Source organism: Mytilus edulis, chromosome 2, assembly GCF_963676685.1.
Source record: "Mytilus edulis chromosome 2, xbMytEdul2.2, whole genome shotgun sequence".
Taxonomy (NCBI): domain Eukaryota; kingdom Metazoa; phylum Mollusca; class Bivalvia; order Mytilida; family Mytilidae; genus Mytilus; species Mytilus edulis.
In genome coordinates this window covers 58,512,887-58,539,472 of record NC_092345.1, presented here as the reverse complement: position 1 = coordinate 58,539,472, position 26,586 = coordinate 58,512,887, and the positions used below count along the sequence as shown (strand labels likewise).

At 32.5% G+C, this 26,586-nt stretch overlaps 1 protein-coding gene across 25 annotated transcripts; it reads right to left on the bottom strand.

Moving 5' to 3' along the window:
- Nucleotides 1-75: 75 nt before the first annotated feature.
- LOC139512520 (antigen LPMC-61-like) lies at nt 76-24,357 on the bottom strand. 25 transcript variants are annotated; one of them, XM_071300181.1, is made up of 13 exons: nt 24,125-24,352; nt 18,282-18,335; nt 17,515-17,595; nt 15,817-15,858; nt 14,999-15,037; nt 14,573-14,611; nt 13,611-13,652; nt 12,122-12,160; nt 9,537-9,575; nt 9,072-9,113; nt 5,103-5,144; nt 1,081-1,122; nt 76-140 (listed from the first exon to the last, which is right to left on the bottom strand). In XM_071300181.1, exons 1-13 carry the CDS (start codon nt 24,294-24,296, stop codon nt 91-93), a joined length of 723 nt encoding a protein of 240 aa, XP_071156282.1. In that variant the 5' UTR covers nt 24,297-24,352; the 3' UTR covers nt 76-90. The 25 variants fall into 25 exon arrangements, with proteins under 25 accessions (XP_071156282.1, XP_071156281.1, XP_071156289.1 ...); XM_071300180.1 differs by lacking the exon at nt 14,999-15,037 and adding an exon at nt 14,784-14,822; XM_071300188.1 differs by lacking the exons at nt 14,999-15,037; nt 18,282-18,335 and adding an exon at nt 14,784-14,822 and having other exon boundaries at nt 24,125-24,357.
- Nucleotides 24,358-26,586: the final 2,229 nt, after the last annotated feature.

Genomic DNA, 26,586 nt, shown 5'->3' with positions numbered 1-26,586 from the left:
ATCATTTTTTTTAATTGGTCTATAGATGTTTCCATTCGACAATGGTTAGGCAGCTCATTCCAGATTTGTGCAGTGTTATGCGAAACGATGCTAACACCTACCTGGTGGGTCTAACACTCGGGTGTGCTGTTTCCTGTTATCTAGAATTATACTTTTTTATTATAAGATTATAATATCATTGAAATTAAGAAGATAACTTGGACTATTTTTGTGAATTATTCTCAGTTTTCCGTTATAATGGTTTTTATATTTATTTACAAGAAGGTAATTTTAAACAAATTATGTATGCAACATCTGAACAAGTTCAGACATACATATTTTTATAGTATGGCAAATAATTTTTGTAAACCACTTTTATCAAACAGTTAAACAATTACTGTTTCGTCTCGCCATCTTTTAACACACAATGAAATTTATTAAAACGCTAAAAACAAACAATCATTTAGTTAACAAGTTGTGCACTGATTACTGGTAGTAGTGATGCATGAAATATAAACATTCCGATGTACGAACAACGAATTTCGAAGTAACAAAATAAACCGACAATTTAAAGTGTTTTGAACTTGCTCTCAGAAACTGTGAGCATTCTTTACTGCTGCATTGACTGTTATTGTTATTGTTAGATCTTCGGTAGGCTGTTTAAGTTTCATTCCAAGTTTTTCATACGCTCTAGTGACCTTTTCAACTCGACTGATTAACAAAATGTATACACATTTACATAAATCATGAAAACAACGCAATTTTAAATATACAGTCCAAAATGCATGGAAAAGATACCATAGACCACATAAAAAAGTTGAAAGCTTAGTTTGAAAATAAGTATATCTCCAAACATAACACAAGGTAGAATAATAAGCACTGCAGATAGAGACAACTAAAAAAGCTAAGCGAATTTATCAGTCAAATAAAAAGATATATATAAAGGCACTATATGCATGCACTGCACTGGCATGAGCTGTTATTTGAATCCCATGTTTGTACCAATTATCTAATTTTTCAAAAGGTATTTTCATTCAATAATGGTTAGGTAGCTCATTCCAGATTTGTACAGCATTATAGCGAAACGATCTAAATCCATACCTTGTGGTTCTGACTGTCGGGGGTATTTCTGTTGATTATTATCTAAAATTATACTTTTGAATTTTAATATCAATCAAATCAAGTAAATAACTTGGACTTATTTAGAGAATAATTATTCTAAATTTTCCAAAAGAAGGTAATTTTGACTTTTCATATGAGTATTCTTTATCTTCATAGATGAATCGAAGAGTTATTTCTTGATTTTTTTTATTTTAAATATGTTTCTTTCGCTACAGTAGTGTCTAATTTCAGGACAATTGTTAAAATTCGAAAGAATGAATGAATAGTTTGCTTTTAACCTACGTATCCTGTTTAAATAATAACCTATTCGTTTTAGATTATCTTATTGTCTTGATGCCTTCTTCTCTTATTTCAGATATATGCTTGTTAAAATTTTCGTCCAAATCTATAGTTATTCAAAGAGTTTAACATCTTGTTCACAAGAAAATCAGATATTGTCTTTTTTCATTGAAAGGAACAAAGTTAATTATTCGTTCAAAGTTTGTTTAAAGTCGATATTCAATAAACAACATAAACACAAGCTGTAGTGACCTTTTCAAATCGACTTATTAACAAAATGTATACACATTTACAATCAAAGCGCTGTAAGCACTGTAGGCAGTTAACCAAAAACCAAGGCAAACATAATTATGAAAACTGTGGCAATGTTGCTTCAATTTTTTTTAAAGATTTAAAAGAACAAATATTAAACATTCATATATAATTGTACATTTATGTTCATTTAATGAATTAATCATTAAGGCAAATAATTCATATTTTATCAAGGTTTTCAATAGCAACGTATATATCAAGTATATATTTTTTTCATGGTCATGAGTCTCGAGTCAGCAGTGGTACAAATTCGCAATGATTGCAGTTCTTCTAGTTGATCGTAATTGTTCGTATTAGTTAACTGTTAGTATTTCAAGTTGACTTTAGTACGAGCTTGTAAAAGTATGAATGGACTTGCTTCCCTGGAAAGAAAACTGAGTTTGTGTTCTACAGTACAAAAGTTATGAGACACAAATCAGACAAATGTATACTACTACAGGGATCAATAGTGATGTCTGACTGACCTGTCCATAGTAAATGTAAATGACTCCCACCTTCAATCCAAGTCCATGATGTCTAAGTTTGGAATAAAATGACAGGTGTTAGGTCTAGCAAAGTGATATGCATATGTGACGCCTATGAGATTGACCTTGTATGTCATTCAATCTTTTTGAAATGACAAACAGGAATGAATATGGTTTAGGAGTTGGTATCTCAATCTTTTACAAGTTCTCAAAACACACAAAGAGGGTGTGAGTGACCCTAGAGACTACCCCTATTTTTCATTTGATTTTTATATTGTCCCATACATGAATATATATGGTTTAGGGGTGGGGGACCCCAGTGACTTCCCCTATATTTCATTTCATTTTTTTTTTTTAATTTGTTATATTGTCCAATACATGAATATATATGGTTGAGGGGTGGGGATATCATCTGTTTCCAAGTTATCAAACAGGATTGGGTAGGGTGACCCTTAGGACTCTCCCTATATTTCATTTGATTTGTTCTTTTGTCCCATACATGAAAATATATGGTTTAATTTAAGGTTAGGATCTCGACTGTTTCCAAGTTCTCAAACAACAGGAGGGGTGGGGTGACCGCAGGGACTTCCCCTATATTTTATTTGATTTGTTATTTAGTCCCATACATGAGTATATATGGTTACGTGGTGAGGATCTCGACTGTTTCCAAGTTCTCAAACATGAGGGTGCAGTGACCCTAGGGACCCCCCCCCCCCCCCTATAATTCATTTGATTTGTTATATTGTCCAATACATGAATATATATGGTTTATGGAGTGGATCTCAACCGTTTTCAAATTCTCAAACAGGAAGGGGTAAGGTGGCCCCACGAACTCCACCTATATTTCATATGATTTGTTATATTGTCCCATACATGAATATATATGGTTTAGGGGTGGTGATCTCGACTGTTTCAAAGTTCCCAAACAGGAGTGGTGGGGTGACCCCAGGGACTCCTCCTGTATTTCATTTGATTGGTTATATTGTCCCATACATGAATAAATATGGTTGAGGGGTGAGGATCTCGACTGTTTCCAAGTTCTGAAGCAGGAGGTGAAGGGTGACCCTAGGGACTTCACCTATATTTCATTTGATTAGTTATATAGTCCCATACATGAATGTATATGGTTGAGAGGTGGGGATCTCATCCGTTTCAAAGTTATCAAACAGGAGGGGGTAGAGTGCCTTAAAGGACTCCCGACATACATATAATTTGCGTACATTCAGGTATCATATAATCTTGTTGCACTATATGTGTAAAATAAGAAACTTCCAGCTATTTTAACTGACCCATCAAAATTGAGAAAAAACATACCCATTTAGTAATATGTTTACACTTTAAAAGCATCTAACTTGCTTTACCAACATTTATTACTGATAAAGAAAATTTATACTGTCACCAGGACCATATATATTGTTAGTATACTGTTCCCAGCTGTCACAAAGACTCACATTGTATTGGATTTTGACATTAAAATTTGTCAAAAAGTAATTTTGAGTTTCCTATGGATACCTATGGATCTTCAGAACGCTGGCACTGTTGCACCATTATATTCTGCTCTACTTCATCATCATTGTATTTAATTGTACGTTTCTCACATTTTCAGTACAAAATATTTTCTGTTTTTTTCATTCTTTTACATATATCTTTTGGTTTTCAATTCTAGTGTTTATATTTATTTACTATGCAAAGATGTATTTTGTCATCTGTCTGATTTTTTTAAAAGTTCAAAGATCGCCAACACCCGGAGTTACCCATATCCGCTTCCGGAATCGGATCCGATATTAGAATTTTCTTCTCATGTCAGCCATTTTGTTTCAATGTTGTTTTTGTCAGATACGATTTTACTCGAATTTACACATTATTTGTCGGCGATTTTCTGTATAAAGCTAGCGGTTGAACAAAATGAACATCGCTGTCATGAATAATAATAAGTTTTGAGATCGTTTATTAGGAGACTTTGGTAAAAAGGTTTGCATAGTTATTTTTTTATTTCCTCTCAAGTCGTGCATGTCGAGCGTAGCTAGTAACCAAGTCGAAAGTTCGACTGCAAAAGTGGAAGTTCGCAGACCTCGGACAACCGCTAATTGAACCCCTGCCTCCAAATTGAAAAGATACAAAAATTTTGTCTTATAATTTAAAATTGCCGCCAACAGCATGAACAGTGGAACTTATTTTAAGACTACTGACGTAGTTGACTACGTATTGACGACAAACAATATTCCTACGACTTTTGCCATTTGGGAAATCTAAACTACTTGTCTTTAGAAATTTTCGGCGATTACACATTTCATACATTTGTTCTTTGACAGCTTAGCCAAAATCTCAGGGGATAATAAACTACATAAAGATTCCTAATGTGCCCTACTTCCTATGTGCAACTTCAAAACTTTTGGATAAATCGACAATCATTTAAGGTTTTTCTGATCATATTTTTTGTAATCAAGAATTAAAAGTATGAAAAAACTGTCCAATTAGTTATGAATAACAACATCCAGCTAGATAATAACAATGGCACATATTTCAGCATTTATTGGGTAGAACACAAATCTAGGGTGCTCACATAAGGCAGCTTAACTGCCTAAAAATCAAGAAAACAACGCAATTTTAAATATAAAGTCAAAAGTGCATGGAAAAGATACCATAGATCACATAAAAAAGTTGAAAGCTTAGTTTGAAAATAAGTATATCTCCAAACATAACACAAGGTAGAATAGTAAGCACTGCAGATAGAGACAACTAAAAAAGCTAAGCGAATTTTATCAGTCAAATAAAAAGATATATATAAAGGCACTATATGCATGCACTGCACTGGCATGAGCTGTTATTTGGATCCCATGTTTGTACCAATTATCTAATTTTTCAAAAGATATTTTTATTCAATAATGGTTAGGTAGCTCATTCCAGGTTTGTACAGCATTATAGCGAAACGATCTAAATCCATACCTTGTGGTTCTGACTGTCGGGGGTATTTCTGTTGATTATTATCTAAAATTATACTTTTGAATTATAATATCAATCAAATCAAGTAAATAACTTGGACTTATTTAGAGAATAACAAGTGAAACTGCGAGCTACTGCTCACTGATGATACCCCGGCCGCAAGTGGATAATTTTAATAGTGTAAAAATATGCAAGTGTTCGGTAAACAGGAAGTTGTATAGCTGACTTGTATAAATCCTGAAACCAAATTTCAGAAATCCTTGTATAGTAATTCCTGAGAAAAATGTGACGAAAATTTTCAACTTGGCTATCATATGTAAAATCATACAAGTGTTCGGTAAACAGGAAGTTGTCGAGTGATGAATCTGAAAACGCTTCACACAGTATTGCAGACTTATATAAACCCTGAAACCAAATTTCAGAAATCCTTATATTGTAGTTCCTGAGAAAAATGTGACAAAAATTTTCAACTTGGTTATCATGTGTAAAATAATACAAGTGTTCGGTAAACAGGAAGTTGTCGAGTGATGAATCTGAAAACGCATCACACGGTATAGCTGACTTATATCAAGTCTGAAACCAAATATCAGAAATCCTGGTAGTGCAGTTCCTAAGAAAAATGTGACGAAAAATGTTCAACTTGGCTATCAGGTGTAATAATGATACAAGTGTTCGGTAAACAGGAAGTTGTCGAGTGATGAATCTGAAAACGCATCACACAGTATAGCTCACTTATATCAAGCCTGAAACCAAATTTCAGAAATCCTGGTAGTGTAGTTCCTGAGAAAAATGTGACGAAAAATATTCATGGGACGGACGGACTGACTGACAGACTGATTTCAGGAAAATTGTTAAAATTCGAAAGAATGAATGAATAGTTTGCTTTTAACCTACGTAACCTGTTTAAATAATAACCTATTCGTTTTAGATTATCTTATTGTCTTGATGCCTTCTCTTATTTCAGTTATATGCTTGTTAAAATTTTCGTCCAAATCTATAGTTATTCAAAGAGTTTAACATCTTGTTCACAAGAAAATCAGATATTGTCTTTTTTCATTGAAAGGAACAAAGTTAATTATTCGTTCAAAGTTTTGTTTAAAGTCGATATTCAATAAATAACATAAACACAAGCTGTAGTGACCTTTTCAAATCGACTTATAAACAAAATGTATACACATTTACAAAAATCAAGAAAACAACGCAATTTTAAATATACAGTGAACAGTGCATATAGAGATAACATAGATCACATAAAAAATTAAAAGCATAGTATAACCAGATGCTCCGCAGGGCGCAGCTATATACGACCGCAGAGGTTGAACCCTGAACAGTTGGGGCAAGTATGGACACAACATTTAAGCTGGATTCAGCTCTAAATTTGGATTGTGATTAAATAGTTGACACATCATAGGTTTCTGACACAGAATGAATGTGGTCTAATGAACTTAAAATATTTTTTTTGCCTTTGAGCAATTCACTATGCTGTTGAATATGAATCCTCTCAAAAAAATGTTTGAAGAAATTTTCTTTTTATTTGTGAAATCTGAAATGAGAAAAATTTAACCCCCCCCCCCCATTTTTTTTTCACATCCCCCTTTCCCTTTTTCCAAAACTGATCTCAATTCAAATTCTTAATGGAGTTTGCAACAATAACTACTCATTTAAATACATCATAAAATATTAAAATGTAAAATAAAGTGCTTGTTATCACTGAATGGTAAAGATTGTTTTAATTTATCAGTTGATAGTAAAAGTGAATATACATTGTATATGGTATAAAACAATGATTTAAGTTGATTCAACTACTATTCTGGACAAAGAAAGATAACTCCAATTGAAAATTTCTTGCTATTGCACAATATTGTGCAATTAGATATTTCTTGCTATTGCGCAATACTGTGCAATTGAAAATATTTGCTATTGCACAATACTGTGCAATTGAAGATTTCTTGCTATTGCGCAATACTGTGCAATTGAAAATTGCTTGCTATTGCACAATACTGTGCAATTGAAGATTTCTTGCTATTGCTGAATACTGTGCAATTGAAAATTTCTTGCTATTGCACAATAGTTAATATAATAATTTTGGATCCTGATTTGAACCAACTTGAAAACTGGGCCCATAATCAAAAATCTAAGTATGTGTTTAGATTCAGCAGATCAAAAAAGCCCAAGAATTCAATTTTTGTTAAAATCAAACTTAGTTTAATTTTGGACCCTTTGGACTTTAATGTAGACCAATTTGAAAACGGGACCAAAAATTAAGAATCTACATACACAGTTAGATTTGGCATATCAAAGAACCCCAATTATTCAATTTTTGATGAAATCAAACAAAGTTTAATTTTGGACCCCAATTTGGCCTAACTTGAAAACTGGGCCAATAATCAAAAATCTAAGTACATTTTTAGATTCAGCATATCAAAGAACCCCAAGGATTCAATTTTTGTTAAAATCAAACTACGTTTAATTTTGGACCCTTTGAACCTTAATGTAGACCAATTTGAAAACGGGACCAAAAATTAAGAATCTACATACACAGTTAGATTCGGCATATCAAAGAACCCCAATTATTCAATTTTTGATGAAATCAAACAAAGTTCAATTTTGGACCCTTTGGGCCCCTTATTCCTAAACTGTTGGGACCAAACCTCCCAAAATCAAAACCAACCTTCCTTTTATGGTCATAAACCTTGTGTTTAAATTTCATAGATTTCTATTTACTAATACTAAAGTTATGGTGCGAAAACCAAGAATAATGCTTATTTGGGCCCCTTTTTGGCTCCTAATTCCTAAACTGTTGGGACCAAAACTCCCAAAATCAATTCCAACCTTCCTTTTGTGTTCATAAACCTTGTGTCAAAATTTCATAGATTTCAATTTACTTAAACTAAAGTTACAGTGCGAAAACCAAGAAAATGCTTATTTGGGCCCTTTTTGGCCCCTAATTCCTAAAATATTGGGACCAAAACTCCCAAAATCAATCCCAACCTTCCTTTTGTGGTCATAAACCTTGTGTTAAAATTTCATAGATTTCTATTCACTTTTACTAAAGTTAGAGTGCGAAAACTAAAAGTATTCGGACGACGACGACGCAAGACGACGCAAGACGACGACGACGACGCCAACGTGATAGCAATATACGACGAAAAATTAAAATTTTTGCAGTCGTATGAAAAATAAAGTACATCTCAAAACAGAACACATGTTAGAATGATAAGCAAAGCAAATAAAAGCAACTAAAAAAGCTTTATGAATTTAAGTCAAATAAAAAAAATATATATAACGGCACTTTATGCATGCACTGCACTGACATGAGCTGTTATTTAGATCCCATGTTTGTACCAATTGATTAATTGGTCATAAGATGTTTCCATTCAACAATGGTTAGGTATCTCATTCCAGATTTGTATAGCATTATAGCGAAACGATCTAAATCAATACCTTGTGGTTCTGACTGTCGGGGGTATTGCTGATGATCATTATCTAAAATTATACTTTTGAATTTTAATATCAATCAAATCATACAAATAACTTGGACTTATTTAGAGAACAATTGTACTAAATTTTCCAAAAGAAGGTAATTTTGACTTTTCTAGCTGTTTTCATATGAACATTCTTTATCTTTATAGATGAATCGAAGAGCTATTTTCTTGGGTTTTTTTTTTCATTTAAAAAGGTTTTTTTCTTTCGCTACAGTAGTGTCAAATTTCCAGACAATAGTTAAAATTTGAAAGAATGAATGAATAGTTTGCTTTTAACCTACGTTAAATGTTTATATAATAACCTATTCGTTTAAGAATTTCTTATTGTCTTGATGCCTTCTTTTCTTATTTCAGGTAAATGCTTGTGAAAGTTTGCGTTGGAATCTATAGCTATTCCAAGAAGTTAAACATCTTGTTCACACAAAAAAATCAGTTATTGTATTTGGTTATGTTTATAGCATTATAGCGAAACGATCTAAATCCATACCTTGTGGTTCTGACTGTCGGGGATATTGCTGTTGGTTATTATCTAAAATTATACTTTTGAATTTTAAAAACAATTAAATCATGTTGATAACTTGGACTTTTTTTTAGAATAATACAAAATTTTCCTTTGCAATAGTTATTATCCTTATTCTACACCAACTGTGGTGACCTTTTCAAATCGACTGAATAACGAAATATATACGCACATAAAAGCCATGAAAACAACGCAATTGACATATAAAAGTCAAAAGAATAGTATGAAAAAAGGTATATCTTAAAATATACTAGCACAAGTTAAAATGATAGGAACAGCATATAGTAAAAATCGAAAGAGCTTCACAAATTTAATAGTCAAATAAAATAAAAAATATAAAAAACACACAAGCTTAAAATCACTATATATGTACACTGCACCTGGCATGAGCTGATTTGTGCAGTATTACAGCGAAACTATCTGACCACGTACCTGGTAATATTGACTCTCTGGAGAACTGTTTCCTGTTATCTAAAATTAAACGTTTGAATTTAAATATCAATTAAATCATGAATATAACTTTGATTTTTTTGTGAATTATTCTGTATGTTTCTGTTGCAATAGTTTTTTTGTCTTCTAATTTGTAAAGAAGGTAATCTTGACTTTTCCGGCATTTTCCCGTATGAACCATCTTAATTTTCATAGATGTATATGCTCTTCCTTGATTCCCTTCCATTTCAAAAGAATTTTATCCGCTTCAGTAGTGGCAGTTATTGGACAATAAATAAAATGTCAGAATAAGATTCAAAACTAGCATGTTTAAATGATGTAAAGCAGATAGTTCAGACATAAATATTTTTTACATTATGGCTAATAAGGTAAACTCATTGTTAAAGATAAGACCTTTGCTGTGTTTTGTGGTAAAAAAAAGCTAGGATGGGTAATAAGGGCATTCCTCAAACATTAGACATAGCATGAACTGAATGGTTCGTTAAAAGTTTAGATCACGGTACTGTATGCCTTTTTGTAAACCATTACAACAATAAAAGAGCAGAGTTCCAATGTTCAAACAGTACTCATCTCGTTACGCTGAGTTTAAAAAGGAGGCAGTAAGGGTAAGCAGTTGCTCATGCATTTGAATTATGCCTGTGATCAAATAATATATTGACTTTCCTTTTACAATTACTGTTTCGCCTCGCCAACTTTTATCAAACAACAAAAGTCAGCTGATAAAAACAAAGGAAACGTTATCTAAAAACAATCATTTGGTGTTCAAATTGTGCACTGATTACTGGTAGTAGTAATGTATGAAATCTAAGCATTCCGATGTAAAAACAACGAATTTCGAAGTAACAAAATAAACCGACAATTAAAAGTGTTTTAAACTTGCTCACAGAAACTGTGAGAATTCTGCACTACTGATTGAATTTTATTATTATTGTTGTCCTAGTTCTTGTGATTTTCTTATTTTTTTCAAAACTCTGTAATCTGTATCATAGAGTTATAGAGTGGAGTGTGTTTTTTGTTGTTATTTCTCTCTAATCACGATTGAAGAATGGAAAAAGTTAAATAAAAAAAACGAGTGTTAACATGACGACATGTCCATGTGTCTGTTATAAGGTACATAATCAGTTACTGTCTTAAGTTATGTTTCAATTCTTAATGTTATTTTATGGGGTTTGTATATATATTATGTTAGATCTTTCGTAGACTGTTAAGTTTTGCAACAACCTTTTAAAGCTCGATCGTTTTCGTCGTTGGGTTGCTGCTTCATTGATGTCTACCCAGCATTTATTTTTATCCATGCGAGGTTAAAGTGGATTCCTCATTCCATTTTTTTTTTTTTTTTTTTATCAAAGTCGATATTTAATAAACTACATAAACACAAGCTCCAGTGATCTTTTCAAATCGACTGAATAGCAAAATATATACATATAACTAGTATATATATTTGTTGAGAGGCCAGCTGAAGGACGCCTCCGGGTGTGGGAATTTCTCGCTGCATTGAAGACCTGTTGGTGACCTTTTGCTGTTGTTTTTTTTCTATGGTCGGGTTGTTGTCTCTTTGACACATTCCCCATTTTCATTCTCAATTTTATATATAACAAGAATGTGTCCAAAGTACACGGATGCCCCACTCGCATTATCATTTTCCATGTTCAATGGACCGTGAAATTGGGTAAAATATCTAATTTGGTCTTAAAAGTAAATTGATCAACCAAAAGGGAACATGTGTACTAAGTTTCAAGTTGATTGGACTTTAACTTCATTGAAAACTACCTTGACCAAAAACTTTAACCTGAAACTCACACTTTTAATTTCTATGTTCAGTGGATCATGAAAATGGGGTCAAAAGATTAATTTTGTTTTAAAATAAGAAAGATCATATCATAAGGAACATGTGTACTAAGTTTCAAGTTGATTGGACTTTAGCTTCTTCAAAAACTACCTTAACCAAAAACTTCAACCTGAAATGGGACGGACGGACGAACAGACGGACGGACAGACGCAAGGACGCATGGACGGAAGGACGCACAGACCAGAAAACATAATGTCCCTTTACTATCGTAGGTGGGGCATAAAAATCATGAAAACAGCGCGATTTTAAACATACAGTGCATAGTAAGATACCACGGATGGCATATAAAAGTTAAAGGCACATAGTAAAATAAGGTATATATCTTAAAACATAGCATAAAAAGTTATCAAAGGTACCAAGATTATAATTTAATACGCCAGACGCGCGTTTCGTCTACATCAGACTCATCAGTGACGCTCAGATCAAAATAGTTACAAATCCAAACAAGTACAAAGTTTAGGCATAATTCAGAGTGACAAGCACAGCAGATAATAATAAATTAAAAAGCAGAAAGAATTTAACACTAAAAAAATAAACAAATATAAAAAATCACAAGCATAAAATGCATACACTTTACTGGAATGAGATTTTTTTGGATCCCATCTTAGCAACAATTTTTAATTGGTCAATTATAGATGTTTCCATTCGATAATGGTTTGGCACCTCATTCCAGATTTGTGCAGTATTACCGGTATAGTCAAACGATCTAAGCACGTACCTTGAGGTTCTGACTCTCTGGGAAACTGTTTCCTGTTATCTAAAATTATACTTTTTAATTTTAATATCAATTAAATCATGAAGATAACTTTTTTTGTGAATTATTCTAAATTTTCCGTTGCACTGCATAATGTTTATTCTTCTTATTTTTAAAGAAGGTAATATTGATTTTTCTAGCAGTTTTTCATATGAACTATCTTGATCTTTATATAGAATCTAAGAGCACTTTCTTGAATTATTTCCAATTAGAAAGATTTGTTTCGCTACAGTAGTGCAAAATTACTGGACAATTGTTGAAATTCGAAAGAATGAATGAATAGTATTCTGGTAACCTGCCTAGCCTGTTTAGATATTTACTCATTCGTTTTAGAATATTTAATTGTCTTGATGGCTTTTTATATATTTAGATTATGGTTGTTAAAATTTAAGTCCGAATCTATAGTTAATCATTTTCTTCACAAGAAAATCCGTTATTTGTCTTTGGTTATGTTATAATCTTGAAGTAATTATGTGGGGTTGGAATAGACGTAAGTTCAGTTTCAATCACCACAACTTTTTAAAACTCAAAGTGATTTACTTAGAGTTTGGTATATATATATTCATTAGGTGAACATTGGTGTTTTAACGAAGACCTTTAAAGTTACTGACCTTGCAATGACCGTTTTCGTCGTTGGGTTGTTGTCTCATTGAAGTCTACCTCTCATTTGTTTGCTCAATGTTATGAACAAAGTTAATTTCTCGTTCAAAATGTTATTAAAGTCGATATTCAATAAACTAAATACTATAGTACAGACAAGCTTTTTTATCTTACCTCCTATACATTTCTAGGAATATGATTGGTTAAAAGCGTCCTCGTGGAAACCGTGTATATTTAAATATTAGGTTAGTTGGGAGGCGGGGCTTATTTCATACACGGTTAGTAGTGGAGTTGCGTCCCTTTATATTCCATATAAGGTAATAAGGAGGCGGGGCTTATTTCATACACGGTTAGTTGTGGTGTTAGAAAAACAAAACAGAGCTTTGCTCTCACCCCATATGGAATTTACTGACCCCATATATACCGTATTAGGTCACTAGCATACTATGTAACTGATAATAATCTTCTAAAATCGACTGAATGCCAAAATACATCACACCAAAACAAAAGTCATTAAACAACGCAATTTTTAGCATACAGTGCGAGGTAAGATCCCATTGGTGGCATATAAAAGTTAAAAGTACAGTGTGCAAATTTAAGTATATCTATAAACATAGTACAGGTTAGAATGATAAGCAGATAAAAGTAAGTAAAAAAGCTAAACGAATTTAACAGTCAATTGAAAAATTATATAAAAGCAATATATGCATGCACTGCACTGGCATGAGCTGATATTTGGATCCCATCTTCGTACCAATTTTTTGATTATTTAAAAGATATTTTATTTTGACAATGGTAAGGCGGCTCATTCCAGATCTGTGCAGCATTATAGCGAAACGAACTCATCCCATACCTGGTAATTCTGACTCTCGGGGGTATTGCTGTTTCCTATTATCTAAAATGATACTTTTGAATTTTAGTATCAACTAAATCATGTAGATAACTTGGACTTTTTTTGTGAACTATTCTAAATGTTTCTGTTGCAATAGTTTTTATTCGTCTTATTTTTAAAGAAGGTAGTTTGGACTTTTCTAGCAGTAACCTTTTCTTATGAAATATATCAATCTTCATAGGAAGATGGATATGAACTTTTTCTATTGTTCAAGATTTTTTTTCGCTACAGTAGTGCCGAATTACTGGATAATAGTTTAAATTCGAAAGAATAAATGAATAGTATACTTTTAACTTTTTAAAACTCTAAGCGATTTACTTAGAGCTTGGTATATTCATAAGGCACTGGTGTTTCCATGAGGAGCGTTGAAGCAGCTGACCTCGAGATGATAGTTTTCGTTTTAGGGCGTCTGTCTTATTGATGTCTAACCAACATTTATTTTATTCATGTAAGGAACAAAGTTAATTTCTCGTTCAAAGTTTTATTTAAAGTCGATATTCAATAAACTACAAAAATAAGCTCTAAAAACTGTTTCTAATCGACTGAATAACAAAATATAAACACCAATACAAAATTCATAAAAACAACGCATAGTGCAAGGTGATATCCCATGATGGGTGGCATATAAAAGTTAAAAGCACAGTGTGCAAATTTAAGTATAATATCTAAAAAAAAATTAGCACACGTTAGGATGATAAGAACAGAAGATATAAACAACCAAAAAACGTGAAACGAATTTAAGTCAAACAAAAGAAAAACAAAATCAAAAATATAACAACACAAGCATAAAATCACTATGCATGTACTGCATTAGCGTGAGCTGTTATTTGAATAAAAAAAAAATATTTGTCAATGGATATTTGTTAGGCAGCTCATTCAAAATTTGTGCAGTATTATAGCGAAACAATCTTATTAACACGTACCTTGAGGTTCTGACTCTCGTGAGTACTGTTTCCTGTAATCTAAAATTATTTTTTAATTTTAATATCAAGTAAATCATTTAATCTAAGAGCTTTTTCTTGAATATTTTTCATTTCAAAAGAATGCAAAATTACTGTACAATTGTTAAAATTCGAAAGAAAGAATGAATTAATAGCATGCTTTTAACTTACGTAGCCAGTTTAAAACACGTACCTTGAGGTTCTGAGTCTCGGGAGTACTGTTTCCTGTTATCTAAAATGATATAACTTTTTAATTTTTATATCAAGTAAATCATTTAATCTAAGAGCTTTTTCTTGAATATTTTCATTTCAAAAGAATGCAAAATTACTGTACAATTGTTAAAATTCGAAAGAAAGAATGAATCAATAGCATGCTTTTAACTTACGTAGCCAGTTTAAAACACGTACCTTGAGGTTCTGAGTCTCGGGAGTACTGTTTCCTGTTATCTAAAAATAAAAAAATAAATGAATTTTAATATCAAGTAAATCATGAAGATAACTTGGACTTTTTTGTGAAATATTCTTAATTTGCCGTTGCAATAGTTTGTTTTAATGTAGTCATTTTGGTGGTTAGTATATATAGTTGTTAGATCTTCGGTAGGCTGTTTAGTTTCATCGCAACTTTTTAAAATTCAGAGCGATGTACTTAGATCTTGGTATTTTCATTAGGTAAACATTGGTGTTTTAACGTAGCCCATTAAAGTAGCTGACCTCAAGATGGCAGTTTTCGTCGTTGAGTTGTTGCCTCATTGATTATAACCAACATGTCTTTTATCCATGTAATGTAAAGTCGATATTCAATAACTACATAAACACAAGCTCTAGTACCCTTTTCTAATCGACTGAATAACAAAATATATACACATTTAAAAAAATTCATGAAAACAACGCAATTTTAAACATACAGTTCATGATAATATACCATTGATTGTATATAAAAGTTAAAAGCACAATATGCGAAATAAAGTATATTTTTAAACATAGTACACGTTAGAATGATCAGCACAGCAGATAAAAGTAAGTAAAAAGCTAAACGAATTTAATAGTCAAACAAAAAACATAAAGGCACTTATATGCATACATACACTGCACTGACATGAGCTGATTTGGAACCCATCTTTGTACTATTTTTTTTTAATTGATCATAAAATGTTTCCATTAAACAATGGTGAGACAGCTCATTCCAGATCTATGCAGCATTATAGCGAATTGATCTCAAACCTTACCTTGCAGTTCTGACTCTCGGGGGTATTTCTGTTTATTAATATCTAAAATTATACTTTTGAATTTTAATATCAATTATAGTAGTGTCAAATAACTGGACAGTAGATAGAATTCGAAAGAATGACTGAAAAGACTGCCTTTAACCTACCTATTCTGTTAAAATATTCACTCATTCGTTTTAGTCTTTGTGCTTTTTTTTACATATTTCAGATATATATATGGTTGTTAATAAATTTTATTTCAATATCCATTTAAATTGTATATCAAATTGTGTCCTATTGATTTTTATCCAAATGGCAGTAGCCTAGAATATCACGAAAAGACTTTATTACATGTATCGGGGGGGGGGGGGGACCCAGTGTAATTGATTTAAACTCTCAGATTCTAAACTGTATGTATATATTCAAAATCGCTATATGATACAGTGTTATCATCGGCATATTCAAAGATGCTGCAATTGTGTACAAAATGAATATGTCATTTATGAAGACATTAAAAATAAATGGACCATGAATTTACCCTTGTGGTACACATACGACCCCATTCACTCTAAGGTCTTCCAATTGTAAAACGTTGATCTCAGTTTCCTAAATAATAATTTCACAGATCTATAATAGATCATATGCTTCCAAATTTTGTAAAAGTAAATCGGGCGGTAAAAACCAGATGCTTTTGATAGATCCATCAGTATTGCAGCAATATAAATTAATAAGTGTTGTTTGGCAACCAAAAAAATGACCTCAATGCCGAAAGTAGGGGATGAAAATGTTTTGTTTTAAATGCCATTATTCTAACAAGTATAGCTCTTTCATAATTGTTGTTAATACAAGGTTACACACTTAAAGGTCTATAATTTTCTTTATCTAGAGAGTTATTCTTTTAAACAGTTGCGATACTTGAGCAGTTTTAAAATTATCTGGAAAAAAATAAACTTTTAATTGGTTTATTTACTAAAATTTTAATAGGACATGATATGACAGGTTGTGTTACTCTTCTTTTTTTTTTGTGAAATTAAACTATACTAGGGTGATATATGTTATGTGTAATGTTTTGTATCCTACATCTTTAGCTACATTTATTATTGTTTTGGGAAAATTTCTAGAACCTATTTTAATGATCACTGAGAATGTTATCACTTTCATATAAAACTATGTTATTTTCAAATTTAATGTTTTCATAAGATGAAAATGGTTTTACAGTGGAATAAATGATGTTGATATAGATGATCTTTCAGTTTTTTTAACTTCCCATGTTTATTACATATATAACTATAATATATGCATATATGTAAAATTAAAATCTCAACTGATATGATGTGTAAAAACATGTAAATTGGTGTGCTTATTTCACATTTTGATTTTCTGGGAGGGATTAGGATGATTTTTAATGTGGAATTATTTAGGATAAAATATTCCTTTTCATCTGTTGCCGGTCTGGTCAGGGGCAGATCCAACAATTTTTAAAAGGGGGTTCCAACAAGGATTGAAACGTCAAAATTCAAAAGCACTGATCGTAAAAAAAAGGTGAGGTTTTTTAACATCCGGACCTCCAGGATCCGGAACTGCTGGTTCATATTCAGTTTCAATTTTGCAAACTATAATTCCTAACAATTTATTGGGTAGAATCTTCAATTTATCTAATCTTGGGCAAGCGTATAATATCAGTTTGCACCAGGCCAGATATATTCACTTCCTACTCACCCCCTCTTTCCTGATTACTAGAAGCTAATGGTCTTCCAGATAGTTCAGTATTATAATACCACGGTTCCGCGGGTAATCGCTCTAAAATACAACAAAAATGTTTTACTGCTAGTAGTCCTTTTATGTATCATTGTCATTGTGCTTAGTTTCCTTTGTTACCTATTCTGACATCGGACTCGGACTTCTTTTAAACTGAGTTTTACTGTGCGTATTGCACTGTGTTTCTTTATTCAACGTTGTCTAGAGGTAAAGGGGAGGGTTGAGATCTCACAAAACATGTTTAACCTCGCCGCATTTTTCCGCCTGTCGTCAGGCGCCTCTGGCTTTTGTTCGACTTGTATGTTTTTTTAATTTTAGTTCATTTGTATGTTTTGGAGTTTAGTGTGACGTTCATTTTCACTAAACTAGTACACAATTTTATAAAGGGGTCAGCTGAGGACCACCTTCGGATGCTTGATTTTCTCACTGCGTTGAAGACCCATTTGTGGCCTTCGGCTGTTGTCTGCTCCTTGGACGGGTTGTTGTCTCTTTGACATATTCCCCATTTCCATCATCCTTTTTTAAATACATATAAAATGTATTCTCCACAACAACAAACTTTCAAAAAATAATCGCACTACAGTGATAAAGAAAAGTTCTCCTTTTTTTGTGTTGATTAAATATGGAATGACTGAAGCGGCCCCCTTCTTAAAATTTCTGGATCCGCCACTGAATTACTATTAGTTCAGATTGTGTAGTTGATGGTTCTAACATGTATCACAACTTACTTTCTATTGGTTTTCTGGTCTCCAGTTGATTTTCTAAAGGGTCGTGCCTTCGATCTAAAATAATTTGCAAAAATTAACAACATTATTTTTGTTACCATTCACATCCTCAAAATATCATTCGGTCTCGAAAATATGATTTTGGTTGTCAAAACACGTTTTATAACACGTTTTATAACATACAAACACGGCTGCCAAAAGTGAAAATTTATCTTTACTTTGTTTAAATTTATATAATTTTCTTTTGCTTTAACTTTGCACTACTGAAATCAATTTACAGGTACTGATCGAGTCTCAACTGGCATGTCATAAACTAAGCAAAATTATTCATGCAATGCTGTATATTGTCGATTAACAGCATATCTTAACGTCAAAAGTTAGATTTATTATACTGTTTTTATTTGTGCATTAACGAAAATACGGCTACATGAAGAACATTAAAAATTCATGTTAATTTAATTTCAAATATCGTTTTCTTGTTTTATTAAATTGATTAAATACGTTATAGTTATTGATCAAGTAAATCGGCATATAGGATTTAATCTGCACGGCTAGTGTGAGCCTAATTAACACGAACAACGTAGGAGTTCGGGTTAAAGGGTCATCCCTAGGCGTGTAGATTAAATCCTTTATACCGATTTGATTGGCCAGTTTTAGTTCAGTTTGCTAGCCTACATACCTTTTAAAGCGGTGTAGGAAAAATCATAACTGAAAGGGTTATTGGGTATATAGATTAATTGTTTTTCTTTCCCTCAATGATATGCTTAGAAGATGAACCGAGGAGAAATGTACTTTAATTTAAAAAAATCATTTTTTAAATATTTGATTTCACCTCCCCCTCAAATTTTGTTCTACTGAATTAATTTTTGAATACATGTCGCATCTTAACAATTGATCTGCAGCTTGTTCTCCTTCCCCCGCTGTTTTGGTACAAACTTAAGAAAAGATCCTTATTAAATTCGATTGCAAAATAATCACTAAAAAGGTACATGACGTTACGCACGGTATTCGGTCTATGTTTCATTTGACCATTTCTTGATGCATACGTAGGACAAAAACAAATCAATTCTATGTATTATTAAATAATTACTTGTCTTGATTCATCATTTGAATCGAAATTAGATAAAACCTGATTTTAATAAATTTAATGTTATGTCGTATTAGATAATTAAGCAATGATTCCGTGTTCATAATGCCATTTTTGCCGTGTAAGACGTAACAACAATAGCTAACCATCCAAATATAAACAAAGAAAAATAAAAAATACTGAATGGATTTCGATGAAATTTGAACAGGTGGGATATACTATGACCATATTCATGGTGTGAAACGGTTACGTTAAAATCATATCAGTTCGCAATCTAGTGGCTATTTTCGAAATTCCACAGAGCTGTAAGATTTGAAAATTCGAGTATACAAAAATGAAAGCAAGCACTTCGACATTACAATGTTTTCACATAAATTATAGAAAAGGTTCTCCACCTCTACATGCAAATGAAATTTTATTGAATTTTACGAACACATTTTTATTTCTAACACAGATTCTCTCATTTTATTTTTTTTTCAGTATTTTTCGTGTCTCTTTTAAATGTTACCATAGAGCCATTGTTCAAGTTTTCAGTACCATGATAATTTAGGGTATTTTAGATTTGTGACAGACAAATGAACTATGAAAACAAATGTTACTACTGAAATGTGATTTTTTTTAAAGATTTGTTTAAGCCTTCAATGTTAAGGAAACGCTAAATTTTTCATCAATTTCCATCAAGTTGTCCATGTCTCCCCAAAATGTTACCACGTCCAAATTGAACGTTTTTCGCACGGAACGTCAATGTAACGTAATATACATAATTTTATTTTCCATTGACTGAAAGTTTAGCATTTTTGTGTCTTCAGCATTTGACACGTTCTGTTTAATGATATATTTTTTGGAGATAATTTTTATCTCCAAAAAATATATCATCAAAGTTTTGTAAACCATGTGCTGATCTAAAAGGCGTCGAAGTTTTGGATAAATAATAAGATTTTTTATTCCGAACCTTTCGACTTTGGAACCTAGTAACAGATATGTTTCTTCTAGCACGAATGTTTGTTGTATACACTAACCACGTATCCGACAAACAGACGCATGTGAATAATACTCATTCTATTTAAAGGACTGTAAATCACTTTTTAATTTTAAATAAAATGAAAAATTCCAAACTGCCGTTTTCCTACCAAAAGCTGAGAATAGAAACTGAAATTGTAGATCAAGCAAAGAGAGGATATGTAGTAGCTGTTGCTGCCATTGACCCGAACGAGGATTATTTTTCATTATAATCTTATCGAAAGACAAATATTTGGGATGTTGGTAGTACGGATAGAAAGGCCCTGAAATTATTCGCTAATTAAAGTTCGAAAACTACAGTTGAAGTCGGGTTGATAATATTTATGCTCTTAATAAAGCACTAAACAGCTTTGGCACTGGCTGTTTCCACGCGATAAATATGCCTAGACTTAGATACTTGTGATGACAGAATCCTGAGCATCATAGAGGATATGGATTTTGCAACAATTGACATGCTTGGGCAGTGACAAATATTTGAGATATAAACTTTCAATAAGTTAAGATTATGAGGAAATAAAGTTTATTTGTCAAAAATATATAATCAGTCATGTTTACAGTCTATTTTTTTTTAAATACGTAGTAATAACATCAAAATGCCAGCTGTATTAAAAATAGTGCAAAGCTTTAACGTTTTGTACAGAAGTCGGTTGAAATAATTGAAGACTATGTCGAGTAACGTTACCATTACTAAACCGAACACTGTGCGTAACGTATCATACATATCTAAATAGTCGTAATACATTCAATTGAACACAAAACTATTCCAAATCAGATTTTATTTAATTTGATATTCTGAAATACATTTCTTTTTGGGCAGAAATTACCAAAAAATAATTATTAAATGGGTTTACTGTGAAACACTGATTTAAGATTTACAGTGTACACAAAAAATTATAAAATAGATATTTTTAAAATTTAATGGAATCAAGTTCCACCTCTTTCAAAATTGAGGGTCCACCCCTAAAGGTAAATGAACTTTTGAACTGTGCAGTATATCTGAGGTAGTTAATGCACACCTTAGCTGTGCATAATCCAGATTATAGCACACTAAGCACAGTAAGAACAAAGAGATTTTACCGACGTCATGTGTTAACTTATGATATAGGACAATCACAGTTATTCTTACATGCATTACATTTGATTTCCGCTTTGTTCATATGCCATGGTGCTTGATTTGTGATCTTGGTGTCATATTATCAGCTGCAGATACAGGACTGAGTTTGAAAAGGGAGCCAGGGGCCACATTACTATGCAACGTTTGGAGTGGAACAGGTAAAAAGTCTGCACTAACCACAAGTAATGCTTTGTTTGTGGGGACCCGGATACCCCCCCCCCCCCCCCCCCCCCCCACCACCAATTGCCGTATAGTTATTTATCGTCATTGATGACTCGTACTCGTAGCTTTTCTGCTTAACTGTTCTGCTAGATTAAGAGCGCTAAAAAACAACGGTATAAATTATAATCAGTTAAAAAAAGCCTAGCGCCAAAAGAACACTGTACTGTGGGGTTATATGGGGAAAAGAAGGCAAAGTATGAGGGGGAAAGAGTCAAAGAGGGAAATTGGGGAGGGGGAATTGACCAATTTTATTTCTTGTTTCGAGGTTTGTGGATTGCTTTTTGTTTTGAATTTCATATAAACTTTTTATATCAAAGGCGCTAATTAAGAAGTCTTGAAAAGTTATTTTGATTTATATGTTTGCTGTGACGCATCCGACAAGTAGCACCTGACTGGCTGAAGCCAAGTGACAGTGACACTGTCATGCTGTCAGCGAATGTTATATATCCGAAATAATGTCGTGTGTAGCTAATATTGATGTGCTAACCACATCACATATTATTATCATGATCATTATTATTATTATTAAATCAAACTTTTAGTCTTGTATATTCTACTCTAGACTATAAATGTAAGAGGGGGGGCAAGGGGGGTCCCCATAACAGCAAAACAGTGAATTGATTTGGTGAAAAACAGATAACAAGGAATTGAAAAGGGATAATAACAGATAACAGTAATGAAATATGAAAATAAATCTGTCAAAGACCAATCCAGTAGATGACTCGTAGATCTTAGTATATAACTTGTGGTATGGACCTAGAAAATTTGTGCAAACAAGACGTTTCGGCCGTTGAGGCAGTTCTGCCTTGGTTGATTTTTTTCCCGTAACTTGGATGTTGAATTTTTCTGAACGAAATTACTAGTTTCTGTTTTTGATATAGGGATATTTTTAATCTAGGGCATTTGAGGGATCAATTTTTAATGATTTAGATTTTTTTATTTAATTTTTGAAAATAGTGCAGCCAGTGACACTTTATTATCAATTTGATTTTTAGATTATTTTTTTTCTGAAAAGCAATATATATACTTTACAAGTAATAAAAAAAACATTGATGCACAATATATTTTTTTTTATTTAATGACCTCATGATAAAACTTACTTATAAAATACAAAAATACCCAGATCAGTGGAGACAGGACATGTAACTGAAACACGCATGCCAGTTGTGGTTATTCTGATAATAGAAATTGACTCAAGTGACAATTCTGATAGTATAATAGAAATTGGACCTAGTGAAAATTTGGATGACACCAAGTGAAAAACCAATCATGTATCTTATGTGAAATTATAATATATGGAAAATTTGGGTACAGCAATGGAGAAGCTGAAGGATTTTAAAAAGGGTATTTGTCGAAAAATTAAACTGAAGACACATCTGTATTTGCATCAATGGTTTCTGAGCTTCAATTTTCGCCATGTGAAGCAGCTAAAAAGCTTTTAAAAATATGGTGATCAGGATTCTCTTTCATGTAAATGAAAAGAAAGGGAGTAGCACTTATAATATAAATGCTAAAAGAAAAAGATGTTGTATAATTCCCAAAGCCATAATTCAAACCCACACCACTTAGTAATGTAAAACAATTCAAAGGAGAAAACTAACTGCCTAATTTATCCACAAAATAGTGAACGAGAAACTTAGTAACACAGTAACAAACTACAACCACTGAATCCAGGCTCCTGACTTGGAAATAGGCACATACAGAATGTGACTGCGTCAACTTTAGCATGCTAGTTGGTGTCCAATCCTCCCCAAATCAGGGACAATAGTACAACATAAAGATTATTATGTGGTCATTGAATAAAAAAATCTATAGGGAGTACCAATGCCTTTTATATAACAAAATCCATACTATAAGTTATTGTACAAGTAATAAGTGAATTATAATTTGTACAAACTGCTACATGTTCACAGACAATGGAATTTATTACAAAGGATAATAATAATATATACTGGAATGGTCCTGGGTCCAATTGATTTTATATGTTTATGTGATGTATGTTACTGAAATTCTTCTGCAAATACAGGTCCACCCGATATTACCAGTAGAAAGACCCCAATAGATATACATTGTTAAAAGATGCGGTAAGCGTGCCAATGAGACTATTATCCATTCAAATCACAATTTTCAATTATCTTCAATTTCGACGGAAGATTGGCTGTCAAAATGCTAACATTCCAATTTTCAATAACAGTTAACAGTAAATAGATTCTCACAATAACAGATAACAAAATAGATAATAGTCCTATAACAGATAACAAAGAATAAGACAATAACAGCTAACAGTAAATATATTTTCAGAATAACAGATAACAAAGAATTAAAATGCCCCATAACAGCATAACAGTTAAACCCCTTGCCCCCCCTCATGTAAAACTAAAACTAGCAAAAGGGATGTCGTACTTTTTCCTGTCCTGAATTTAGAACGTCCATATGATCGCTTATGACGGCTATTTGCATCAATTATTTCAGTGCCTTGCAGGCTTCCACCATCTCCACTTCTAACATCAGTTTTCACATATTGAAGAAGTATTACACTAAAAACTATCATAAATTTTAAAACCCATGGCCCCATCTTATGAGGCGGCCATGTTGTTTACATATGACGTCATGACAACGTCAATGTACGAGTTACCTCCCTTCTTCAGTACCAACTTCCGAAGCAAGATAGTAGATTCTCCGGAAAATTCCTGTTCGCTTGCATCAAAACAAAAATTCCCGAATATGGGAGTAGCTGTACTAGTCATCTTGCTTCTTCTCCTCTCTCTCATCCATGAAGTAAAAAATGGAAAATTCTTAAATTTCAACAGTAAAATGTAAGCGCATTTAAAAATATGCAAGGAAATAAAAGGGGGCAGCAAACTGAGTTCGATTTTCATATGTTAATACTTTTTTTTTACGAATCAGTACTATACTCACACAAGGGAGAAATTAGTTTACTTTTTTAATCTGATAAACGAGCCGGAGTCATGACAGGAACGCAATCTCCTTCTTGAAATTCGCACTCAGAAGTTTTCACAACAGATAGTTATATTTATAGTAGTAGAACAACATAGCAACACGGTGTTTGATCATTCGGCAATCCTCGGTAGAATCCGCTACTCTCCTTCTATATAGATGAGGGTACGGAATCGGCCGAGTTGAGACGAATGGGTGTTTGATCAGAGGTTTCAATCGAATATCCGAAAACACTTTTCAATGTTAGGAAAGCAATAACATGGAATAAACTTAAGAAATAATTGATGCAATCTATACTTTATTGTAGTTTTAACATGGGTAGGCATTATATTCGTGCTATTTTAGCCCTCACTATCGCTTGGATAAAAATAAACACGAATATGATGGCTACCCATGTTAAAACTTCAATAAAGTATAGCTTGCATCAATTATTTCTTGAATAAATAGTAGGTCGGTTGATTATTAATCACGTTGATTCTGTTAAACTGACTGTTTTATATACTTTGCCGATGTTAAAAAAGCCTGGAATGGTCTCTTCTGATACTTAAATAAGTTGAAGACAACCCATGCTTTGCAAATTTTAAGGGGGTCGCACGACCGACACGCCCCCACCTTAATCCGCCCCTGCTACTCCTTTTGGAATATATTTCGATGATTATCAAGGAGAAATATTCGGATGTCTCCATAAGTTCACTATGGAGAACTGGTGAAGAGGAATCACCGAGATCCTTTACTAGAAATGAACTGTATAAGTAGTCTCCTTATTACTATAATAATTATAGTAATAAGAAGTAAATAAGAAAAATAACAGACCGGTCAGGCTGGGTTTGCTGCTTGGAACAAACACAATGCAATACAAATTTTTACCAACTTACAAAGTGCCCTAATAATGGAGCCGATTGTAATATTTATTGCATTCTTCTTTTGTGTTTGCAAGACAAGTTTGTTTTCTAGTATTAAACATGTATTTCGAAAAACTATGGTCTTTTATCTATAATTTGATTTTGTATCCATGCTTGGGATAACCCCAGGGGCGTAGCTGCCGTTAGGCACTTTAGGCACGTGCCTACACATAATATTTTCACAAATACTTTTTCTTATTAAAAAAAATAATAAAAAAAACGTTATCTGTAGATGAACGCCAGTGAAGTTGTCAAAACTTTTTAATTATCGAATGTCATGTGTACACTAGTCTTTCGTCCTTAGTGAATGGAATATTGGATAGAATTGAATGTTTTATATGATTTTACCTTATATAGAAACTATAAACTAGAACTTTGGTTCAGACCATTTCACTTCTATCAACAAAAACTTGAATGAACCTCAACTAAGACACATTATTTTTTTAATTAGTTGTTGTTAGTTTTCAACTAGCTTTCCACTTTGTCTTCGCCCTACCTACAATAAAACCCTTGCCAATTTTGGTCGTCCGTTTGGCTGTGCAGGATGTATAAATACGCAGTCACGTCTGGTCAGAATGTGGACATTAAATCCGATGCCTAGTTGTAGAGAGAATGCCATTCTTTGAGGAGTTCGTAGTTGGTCTACTGAAAGGCAAATGTCTTGAATTTTGTTACGATAGTATGAACAGAACAGAACTTTTGCATTAGGCATCGACTATGTGTGTATGTGTTTGTGTGGCTTGGGTGAAGGTTTAAGAATCAAAAGATTGATGGTTGATGTCTAGCCAAAATGATAGACTGGTTTTATTATATAGTAATATCAGTGTTAACGTGCCTAATTTTTTTTAATGAAGGATCATCAATATTTACTATACATTAAGTCAAACGTATATATCAGTCAGAACGGAATAGATAAGAAAATACCAAACAGGGTGTACTGCTTAATTAAAGGGATACGCCAATCTACGCTGGGCAATGCATATTGTAATTTATTTTTTTTACATT